At 37.0% G+C, this 11,031-nt stretch overlaps 1 protein-coding gene and 1 pseudogene across 1 annotated transcript; both read right to left on the bottom strand.

Annotated features, from left to right (window-relative positions):
* Window positions 1-2,348: 2,348 nt before the first annotated feature.
* Window positions 2,349-3,510, bottom strand: LOC137736332 (cytochrome P450 CYP749A22-like; annotated as a pseudogene).
* A 207-nt stretch (window positions 3,511-3,717) lies between these two features.
* LOC137737985 (cytochrome P450 CYP749A22-like) lies at window positions 3,718-7,361 on the bottom strand. Its single transcript, XM_068477578.1, has 5 exons — window positions 6,911-7,361; window positions 6,594-6,820; window positions 5,648-5,880; window positions 4,493-4,868; window positions 3,718-4,406 (listed from the first exon to the last, which is right to left on the bottom strand). Exons 1-5 carry the CDS (start codon window positions 7,194-7,196, stop codon window positions 3,978-3,980), a joined length of 1,551 nt encoding a protein of 516 aa, XP_068333679.1. The 5' UTR covers window positions 7,197-7,361; the 3' UTR covers window positions 3,718-3,977.
* Window positions 7,362-11,031: the final 3,670 nt, after the last annotated feature.

Below are 11,031 nucleotides of genomic sequence, written 5' to 3'. Positions count from 1 at the left end.
ACCTTCCTTCCTAGCCCTGAGAACTGGGTCTCTTCAAATTCCTTCTTGTCAAATTTTGTGGTGTCTTCGGAGCTGTTTATTAGATTTGGGCTTATATGGATTTACACTTGGGGGCTTAGCATCAGTTAGGCTTAGTTGCTGCTTTAGGTTGGGTGCATAGTGAAGTCACCCATAGGTAAGTACTCTTAACTAACTGAGTATATTCAGGAGAGGAAATCGAACTTGGTGCATAGGTAAGTTGTCACATCCTAGTTTGCATGGTAAAATATTGTCTGTTTTGGGCTACACCCTCACATATTTGTTCTTGGGTTTCGGCACGAGAACTTCTTAGGGGGGGTCACCTATCATAGGATTGCTCTTGCCCAAACTCACTTAACTTCATAGTTCTTATGGGATCCGGAGCCAGTGAGTTCCCAAAACGCGTCTTGCAAAGGAAGGTGAACATGTACATATAAGGCATAGAGAATCCCCTTCCCTGGGCAATGTGGGACACTTTGGGCCAAAGTGGACAATATCTTGGTATGCGGACTGGGATGTCATAATTTGGTATCAGAGCCACTCCCTGGCCGGAAGTGTGCCGAAGAGGACATTGGGCCCCTAAGGGGGGTGGACTGTAGTGTCCCATATCGCCCAGGGGAGAGGATCATCTATGCCTTATATGTACATGCTCACCTCCCTTTGCAAGACGCATTTTGGGAACTCACTAGCTCTGGATCCCATAAGAACTCCGAAGTTAAGTGAGTTTGCGTGAGAGAAGTCCTAGGATGGATGACCCCCCTGGGAAGTTCTCATGCCTAAACCTAAGAACAAATCTGTGAGAACTTGGCCCAAAGCGGATAATATCTTGCTATGCGGACTGGGATGTGACATAAGTACTCTTAACTAACTGAGTCATAAGTATTCTTAACTAACTGAGTCACAAATCTCTGTCCACCATTTCTTATGTTAAGTAAAATGTGTCATTTTTATATAAATAAATGAATCACGCAAATGTGTACATAAATCATTGTTATGTCATTTGCCATTTATGGGCCCATTTAGGACCATTTTTATGAAGCACTTATGTTCATGAGCATTTTATCTAGAAGTGCTTTTATAAGAAATGCATTGATTTTTTTTCATTAAAAATTTAAGTGCTTTCTAAAAAAAAAAAAAAGGAATTGTGAAAACTTAGTAAAGAAGCATAGCAAAGTACTGCTTGAGAAAATGCTTCAATGATTTAAAAACATTTAAGTTTTTATGTCAAATACAATAGTGTTTTTATTTATCAGATCGCACTTTTAGTCCATCCAAAAGCAGTCCTGAACATAATTTTTTTTTTTTTTTTTTTTTTGAGATAGTGCTATCAATACACCTATTTTTACTTCTTACACACTCTTCTCAAATTTCAGCCGTCAAATCAAATAATTTGAACAAGATCATGACAAAAAATTAACAAGAAAATGGAGAAGGTAAAAATGAATGTATGAATAGCACTATCATTTTTTTTAATTATTGGCAAGAAAAAGGCATTTCAAAGGTGGAATCCTTGTATTACGTGTTCAAGCTTTGTATTATGCATTTCTTGTTGGGAAATGGCAGACTTTAACTTTTAATACTACCATCCTTAATTATCCTTCATTTCCAAGCTTTGACTTCATGTTCCAACGTACTCTAGCACTTCCGATGCTTGTATTAATCTTCCCAGAATCAAATCTTTAAATTAGTGCATTATATATATAGCCATGCACCCTTCATGCAGGTCATAAATCAACAAAAGGCAAAAGGAAAGTAAAAGCAGTTTGTAGTAGAAAATGGGAGGCAGCAAGGGCTCTGGAGGGAATCAAAATGCTGGGTCTGGGGGTAATAAGTCCTCCGGTGGAGCAACTGGTGGCGGTGGTGGAGAAGCCAAAGCAGCAGGAGGGACGGGGGCTTCTATGAAAGCGCCAGGAAGAGATTATACAATCTCGAGAGACAGCTTTGAGAGGAACCCTGCTGCCTACTTCAAAGATCTGCGCAAATAAATCTACTATTTCTCACTAATGGCTGAGACATAGGACTTATATATGATAAATAAGGAGCAGTAGTAATTAGTACTGTGCTTCTGTTAAACTGCTTATCCATATGTATTCTCCCTACCTATCCTAATGCAGTTACTAGTTACATATTATGTTTAAGCTTTCTGTCTTTAATTAAGTTTAGTTTACCATTGATGATACGCAGCGGTTACTCTAAAGTCTAAACACATACCAAAGAGTTCGATAGCTAGAAATAAGTTGAAATGATAACGCATAGATACAATTTCATTAGTTGCACTGAGTAGCAAATCCAAAAGGCATCAATTTCCCGGCAATGCCAGCCTTCACAGTTCAAAGTGAATGTAGCATTACCTGAATTCTATGTTTTGGCCGCACTGTCAAATAATGAAAGGGCAAGCGGACATAACCTGGGGAAAGAGTGAAGGAGTAGCATTGTAGAATCATCGACAGAGCAATCTTTGTTTCGATGGTTGCAAAGTTCGACTCCACACAGCTTTGAGGTCTCGGTCGAAAGGGTATGAAAGTGCTTATGTTATTGTTAGTAGCTAGCTTTAGCGATCCCTTCTGCGAATCTCTCCGTTTGAAAAGTTGCTTGTCTTCTCCCCAAATTCAAGCATCATGCTGAAATGCTAGATTTGAGAAAACCAATTCCACATTAGGTGGCACAATGACATTCCCCTGTCTAGGCACACTGACATTCCCCAGTCTAATTTCCCTATCAACTCCCCTTAATAAGGAATCAAGAGGGGGATATAACCTGTGAGACTCATAGAAAATCATACTCGTCTGCATGAATAAAAAAGAAAAACAGATTCCCAAATTAGAATCTCTATTCTCAACTGAAAACATGTTTCCACCACTTCGTGAAGCAACTGATTGAGTTTTTGACTTTCTTACTATTTTTAGTTTGGAAGTTATCAGGATTTGGGGTTTGTTAACCAAATAATTCCATCACCCCCTTTCTTGATTCCTCTTGCCAATCCGTATGGAGTGCCAGAAGAAACAGAGTCCAAGCAAACAAAGTATTAATGGTTTCTTGTCCAGCAAAGTAAAACGTCTTGCACTCATCCACCGAAACCATCTGGTTTTCAATTTCATCGTGAGTTCACAAGAGAAAATCACTCCTGAAACCCTCGTTTTCTCCAGTCATTGCCTTCTTTTCTTGTTTCTTGACAATCTCTGTTATGGAGGCATGTATTTCTTTCTCTAGTTTGTCCAATTCGATCTCATCGTTGGTTTTGAAAAGCTTACTGATGCCAGGAACCGACTGGGAAAGAAATTTTTAATTATACTTTAATCCCATCTAATAATTTGTATGTAACTTAGAGATTTTTTTTATTGGATTTTTGTTGTTTTCATGTTGGCCCCCCATATTTTGAATCCTAGTTCCGCCCCTGAGCCATAGCTTGTGAAAGATGTTGGTGAGAATTAAGACAAGAAGCCCACACAGAAAGCTTTAAAAAATGACCGCTAGGCCTCCCAAAGAAGCCATTTTTCATGTGCTTCTCTTTGGCTATCTCCCTTAATCTACTGCAGGATGTGTTTCTTGAGAGTGTGAATAACGGTTGTCCAATGCAATACATAATCCTAAAATACTCGTCCTTTTCTTTTCTTTTGTTTCCGGTCGGCACAGAGGCATCATATTTCAACCAATGTATAATATTCAACAAGGGTTTACAATATATAGGCACCATATAATAGAAACGTGTATGGCTGAATATTTGAAGGGTTTACAATATATAGGCACACATACCTTATTTCGTAAGGAAACTAATTAGAAAAGATAAGGAAACTAATTACAAAGGATTACTATCAATTACAAATCTTAATCTTACCATCTATTCTCCTAGAATATTTATAATAAAGACTGACGTCAACACATATCATAAGGCTACAATTTCTAGGTACTCCATACTACCAACCAAGTGCAAGATATTTGGCAATTCTGGTCTTTGGAGTTCAAAGTGAGTGTAGCATTACCTGAATTCCATGTTTCGGACGGACTGTAAGATAATGAAAGGGTAAGTGGACATAACCCGGGGAAAGGGTGAAGGAGTATCGTCGTAGAATCATTGACAAAGCAGTCTTTGCTTCTATATTTGTAAAATTCATGCCCACGCAGCTTCGAAGACCCATTCCAAACGGCATGAAAGCGCCTACATTGTTGTCAGTTGCCTTAGCAACCCCTTCAGAGAATCTCTCGGGTTTGAAAAGTTGCAGGTCTTCTCCCCAGATTTGAGGATCATGGTGAAGTGCTAGATTTGGGACAATCAGTTCAAGATTTGCGGGCACAGTGACTTTTCCAAGTTCAACTTCCCTTTCGGTTTTCCTTATAATAGTAGCAACAGGAGAATATAACCTTAGAGACTCATTGATCACCATACTCATCTGCATGAAAATGAAAAGTATATAACAAATCAGATTTTAAAACTTAACCGACAAGCTAATTATGATTGAGTTCTCGGATTTCTTACCGTTTTCAGTTTGGCAATTCCATCAGCATTCGGAGTTTGTTTGCCAAATAAATCCACAACCTCCTTTCTCACTTCTTCTTGCCAATCCGTGTGGAGCGCCAAAAGAAAGACAGTCCAAGCAAGCAAAGCATTAGTGGTTTCTTGTGCAACAAGGTAAAACTCCTTGCATAGTTCAAATAATTCATCCGCCGATATCCTCTGGTCGTCATTCGTATCATGATAAGCCTTTAAAAGCAATCCAAGAAAATCACTCCCAAAGCTGCCTTCTCCTCCGGTGACCTTCTCTTCTCTTCTCTTAACAATCTCCATTATGGAGACGCGCAGTCCTTTCTCTAGCTTGTCTGCTTCGATCTCATCACTGGTTTTGAAAAACTTACTGCAACATTAAATGAAAAGAATAAAGTTTAGCTATGTAAGAACATCTCCAAAAGAGATGTCAAATTTTTATTTTTTAATTTTCTTTTGAACGAAAGGAGATATCAAATTTTAAACATAAAATTTAAATTTGACATCTTATGTGGCACTTTAATATCTTTTAAAGTTTTGTTTTCCACCCGATATGTCAAATTTTAAATGTAAAATAAAATTTCATATTTATTTCTTTGCATTGGTAATGAAATAAAATGAATTAAAAGGTATAAAATATTAAAACATTGCATTGGTAATGAAAAGAAATTAAAAGGCAAGACTTTTAACTAATAAAAAAAATTAATAAAAAGCATTTAATAATTAATTAAAAAAAATTGAAGTTGCTGTCAAATTTGACAGTAAAGGGGAGAAATGTCATTCCATATTATGACACATCAGATTTGCCTTCTCGGTTGAAAAACATTACAGTTTTTTTTTTTTTTTTTTTAATCGTTATTGCTTGTTAAGATATTTCGACATCTTTTTTAGAGAGGAAAAGAAGTAATAGTCCATAACTCCACTGCTGCGCCAACAGATGGGTAAAAAAAATATCATGGTAGAGAAGTGCTTCTATGCATAACAAGCCGAATGAATCAGATACATAGTGAAATCAAATTGAGCATGTTTCACAACCTTTCTCGATAAACAAGTGGGATATGTGAGTTTGTGCTCAATTCGAATTTCGAATATGCACCGAGATCTCTTCTTGTAATCAGACTTTTTTTTTTTTCTTTTACAGTAAGTTACCTGATTACGGGAACCCTGATTGTGAGAGAATTTTTGAACACTAAGACGCCTAACTTCGCCAGCATCTCGAAAATGTTCTTTCCTTCGATATAATTGCTGCCGAATGCTGTTCTGGAGATCACTTCCGAACTGAACAACCTAAACTCTTGAAACACCTCAATCTCTTTTCCTTCATAACTTTTCCACTTCTCCAGCATTGTCTCAGTACTAGCTACCATTGCTGGAGTCATACTCTAGTAAAACAACACAATCATTCTGTCAGCAGATTTACCTACAACTTGCATGAAAGTGTTGGAATTAGATCGACAGGTCCGGAAGCCTACTCTAACGACATCGATATTATTCCCAACTTGGTACTTATTACTTGCCTTATCCGTTAGATGTAAGATTTTATCACAAAAGCCTCAGTATTACTTAGAGTGTGGTAATCCTATTTAAAGTCATTATTTTTTACTTCCCTGCCGATGTGGGATAGCCAACATGCCACCTCATGTGGAACCCCATTTAGTGGTTCACAGGAAGAGATCCACACATCGACAATTGAAACTCAGAGACTGCCTCCGATGGAATCTAGACTTGTTTTCAATCTTTCCAAGAAGTGTTTCTTAAGAACTCAAGAGGCTGACTCTACGTTAAGAGTCAAGGTTTGTTTCCAAGCCCACACTTCCTTGTGACAAGCCTTTTGGCTTGCACAGGTCTGTAACCAGGGCTCTAATACCATGTTGGAATTCTTAGATCGACAGCCCCGGGGGTCTCATTCTAACGATATCTATATTTGCCCCAACTTGATAATTATCAACTGCCAAATCCTTCAGGTGTGTAGTTTTATCACAAAAAATGTCGATATTAGTTAGAGTGGGATAATCCTATTTAAAGTCATTATTTTTTACTTCCCCGACCGATGTAGGATAGCTAACAGACAGTAGCTGTAACTGTAAAAACTTACTTTTAAGCTCTCTCCATGGAAAGCATGGGTAGCCAGCTTTCGCAATTTCGCCCATTTTTCAGCTTTAGTTGTTGTCAGAAGGCCATCTCCGAATAGCTTCTTCTCAAAGTAAGGGGTCTCTATTTTCGGATAAGCTCTATCTTTGTTGTTCAATATCTCTTTGCACAATTCAGGGTCCGTAACGATCAACTGAGCCTTAGAGCCATGCCATTGAAGATAATTCTTACCTGTAAATTAGCATGCTAAAGATGACCGAATTTATCTTGATCGAAACTACGATTTAAAAAAGTAGTTAACTAATCGAGATCATTTGTTACCGTATATCTGAGTCCAAGAGTGAATGTGAGGTTGAACTACAGAAAATACGTCGTGTGATAAATTTTTCGGCCTGCTCATTGCTTCCTTGATCATGTCGGTGATTTCTTTCGTGTTTCCATGGATAAGTCTGTAAGGAGGGCCTGTGATCCCCTGCAAAGCCATCAGCTTCTGTAATCGAGTCGGAGTCCACCATAGCTTATGAAAGATCTTGATGAGGAGTAAGACAAGGAACACACACAGAAAGCTTGGAAGAATGACTAATTGTCCTCCCAAAGCATTCATCATCTTTGTTAACTAAGTTTTCAATCAGCAGACCATAGTTTGTAAAGTATTCTTGCTCTTTAATCTGTACTGTTAACACAGATTAATTAACTTAATCCCACTTTTGAACCTTCTAGATCACTTTGCATTATTGTGGAAAACTTGCTGGTCGCAAATTAGTGCGTCCTTGGCGTCTTTTGATTAAAGTCGTAGCCATATTATTAAATTCCAAAACTTTCGTTATCACCACACTTCGGAAGGTAATTTGAAGGAAATGATGATTTAATCCAACGTTATGGACTTCATCTCGAGTCTTCTTATATCTGCAGCTGGCCACAACAAATTATGTACACCCTCTCTATATGAAAAATGTGAAAAATGATAAACCCATGTCATTATTAGCTTCTCATATGTTCTTATTTAATCATATATGTTGTTTTCGTTTGATTTATTTAATCGACTACCAGAAATAAAAATGGGTATATATAGATCTAAAAAGAACGTGAAAATCACTTAATAGCTATGGAAAATATGTCGTGTGATAAATTTTTTGGCTTGCTCATAGTTTCCTTGATCACGTCGAATACTTCCTTCGTGTTTCCATGAGTAAGTCTGTAAGGAGGGCCTTATACTAGTTCATCTGTAAATATATGTACACCCAACCATATTCCAAACCTACCCTCCTTATAACCCAATCTAATTTATACCATATATATATATGAAATTTTGTAAGTAAACCTACCACACACCCACCCCCAACGTGTACGTGTGACCATTGCAATGAGAAATATTTAGACTTCTCTACCAAACCAAACCAAATCAAACAAAGGGAAAGATATTCGACGCATTATTGATTTGTTTTTTCATAGTTAGGAAGTCAGGCCACCTAATTTGCTTTTTTTATAATTTAGTTTACAGCTAAGCTTACTCAATCATTGCGAAGTGTTTTTGTACATGAGAACAGCACCGGCTATGTATCGGTATAGAGCATCTGTTTCTTTGATGCAAGATAAGGGCATATAACATATGGCAATCAAAAATTATAGAACTAGTATAGTTAAAGGCTAGATCTACTGCGCGGGGACAAAGAAAGACGCTTGGATTTATGTTTATTGATTTTTTACTAGAATAATTTCTGTTGCGATTATTAGTACTACAGAAGGAAGTAATTCTTGATGGAGTAGCCTTCTCCAATGGAACTAATTTCTGGAGCGTTGTTAGTCAATACTTGAATTCACACCATCTGACGGTTCGTATACTTATTTGTTGGTTTATGGATTATTCCTATTTTGATCCTAACTTAATCTAGACCGTTGAACGTTATATAATCTAAAGGCTACTAAGAAGTGTAAAAATGTATTTAAATATATTTGTCTCTTGATTATTCTATAATATATATATATATATATATATATATATATATAAATACATACATATATACATACATACAAAAAAAAGAATGGGACAAAAATACCTCCCAAACAAAAAAAATTCACAAACTCTTTCAAAATAATGCATAAAATAATGTAGGGGTAATTTCGTCATATAAGCAGTGTTTTTTAATTTTTTTAATTTTTTTATTTTTAATATATACTTGGAGAAAGTGGGAAGAAAGAAAAGAATAAAAAAAATAAAATGATGAGTGAAAGTTGTTTGTGTCCACGTGAAGGGAAAAGGAAAATATAATAAAAAAAATAAGCAAAATCATGAAAGTTGTGTGATGGTGTCAAAAGGAAATGAAAGGAAAATACAATAAAAAATGAGGGCCATGCATCAAATTCTAAATTTTACTTTAAATCCTAATTTATAGAAATCTTTTTTTTCACTTTGCGGAAATGGGTATTTTGAGTAGATAGTAGACAAGAGTTACACAAAAAATCTTCATTTGTGTACGTTGTGGTCCTTTCAAATGTTGCAATAAAGTGTTTGTCACTGTTAAAAGGAAAAATACTTCTCTCAGACCTCTAACAATGCATTTGAGTGATAGAGTTTTAGATCAAGGAAATTCAAAATGATGAAATCTAAAAAAGAAATTTCAGCATTTTCCTATTTAACGTTTTGCTTTTCATTTTGTTTACATTAGATAGTGATGATGATCGCGTTTCTTTTATGTTCTAATTTGACTCACAAAAAAAGGAAAATAATGAAATAAAAAATTATTAAAGCAATTCATGCATATAAACATATTTAAAATGTGCAAGTTGCTTGTAGCGTCACAAAGCACGTGCATGAAGGCTAGTATTTATATATTTGGGCATGTATATGTATATGTATATATTTATATATGTCACATATCACATGCCTCAGTCCTCCACTGTAGCTCCTCTGCTCAAGTCTGCACTTGCTACCAATCACCATCACATGGTTACCCATGCAAAGTCAAGTATCCAGTGTCCTAAAGAACGTTCCGATGGTACTGTTCGCTATCCTCTTCCTTCAATTCTTATTGCCATGGTTTCTTTTTCTCTTATGGAACCTACCAGCTACACCCAAGCTGTTCGTTCTCCTGAAGAGTGGGTAGCGTTGATTGATGACTAATAAGTTTAATGCGCTGTTAAAGAATCATAACTAGTATCTGGCCCCTCCTCATCTATCCCAAAGCCCAGTTGGTTGTAAGTGGATCTTCAAGATTAAGCGACATGACAATGACACTATTGAGTGTTATAAGGCCCGATTAATTGCTAAAGTCTATTATCAGCAATATAATTTTGACTATAAGTAGACTAAGTCTAATGGTTAAACCCACTACTACTCGTTTGGTACTATGTCTTTTTGTTTCTCAAGGGTGGTCTCTTCTTCAACTTGATGTTAAAAAATACCTTCTTACATGTGGGTTCTTGTGCAAGGATGTCTACATGTCTCAACCCCTAGGTTTCGCTAATCCCTCTTTTCCTTTGCATTTTTGTAACTTCATAAGGCTATCTATGGTCTCAAACAAGCGCCTCGAGCTTGGTTTCACGGTTGAGTTCCTTTCTATGGTGCCATGGATTTCAGCAAAGCCAGGCAGACCCTTCCCTATTTATTCTTTCTTCAGGGCAAGTGTGTTATGTTTTGTTGCTATATGTGGATGACATAGTCCTTATCGGCAATCTTTCGCCATTCAGTTGTTTATCCCCATTTTAAATTCTGAATTTGGGCTTAAGGATCTTGGTCCTCTCCATTACTTCATTGGTATTGAGGTACAACATGCTTCCTCCGGAGTTCAACTAACGCAAACCCAAGTATGCTTTTGATCTTTTAAAACGCACCAACATGCTTGACTGCAAGTCAGCTACTACACCTTTTTCGTCCAGGTCACAACTTTCTAATCAGGATGCTACTCCTTTTTCTGATCCCACCGAGTTTCATCACCTTCTTGGAGCCTTACAGTATCTCACTTTGACTCATCCTGATACTGCGTTTATGGTCAATCATATTACTCAGTTTATGGCTCGTCCTACTATGATTCATTTGATTGCTGCCAAACGTGTTCTTTACTACATTAAGGGTTTGTTAGACTTGGGCTTGGTGTTTTGGCCTCATTATGGTCCACTTATTCTTCATGGTTAATCTGGTGCCGATTGGTCTGGTTGTCCCGAGACACATCTGTCAACATCATGCTATCTTCTTTTTGTTGGTCCCAATCATATCTTCTGGAGGTCTACAAAGCAGCCTACTGTCACATGTTCTAGTGCAGAGTTTGAGTATCGTGCTCTTACTCACACCTGAGCTGAATCTCTTTGGGTCTCCTACTTGTTGGTGGTCTCTACTCCCATTTTTCTTTTTGGTGACAATCTCAGTACTACCTACATGGAAGCCAATCCAGTTTTTCATGCTCGCACGAAGCATAATGAATTGGATTACCATTTTGTTCGTGAAT

Source organism: Pyrus communis, chromosome 6 (genome assembly GCF_963583255.1).
Source record: "Pyrus communis chromosome 6, drPyrComm1.1, whole genome shotgun sequence".
In the NCBI taxonomy this organism is placed as follows: domain Eukaryota; kingdom Viridiplantae; phylum Streptophyta; class Magnoliopsida; order Rosales; family Rosaceae; genus Pyrus; species Pyrus communis.
The sequence above is the reverse complement of the archived record's forward strand: the minus strand, read 5'-3'. Positions and strand labels throughout refer to the sequence as shown.

Bases quoted from the DNA above. Each gene is read 5' to 3' on its own strand.
- LOC137737985 (XM_068477578.1), bottom strand. From the start codon at position 7,196: ATGATGAATGCTTTGGGAGGACAATTAGTCATTCTTCCAAGCTTTCTG. The intron at 5,881-6,593 runs GTAAGTTTTTAC...TTGTTTTACTAG, and splicing joins TCCATGGAGAGAGCTTAAAA to AGTATGACTCCAGCAATGGT. The intron at 4,407-4,492 runs GTAAGAAATCCG...ATTTTCATGCAG, and splicing joins GAATTGCCAAACTGAAAACG to ATGAGTATGGTGATCAATGA.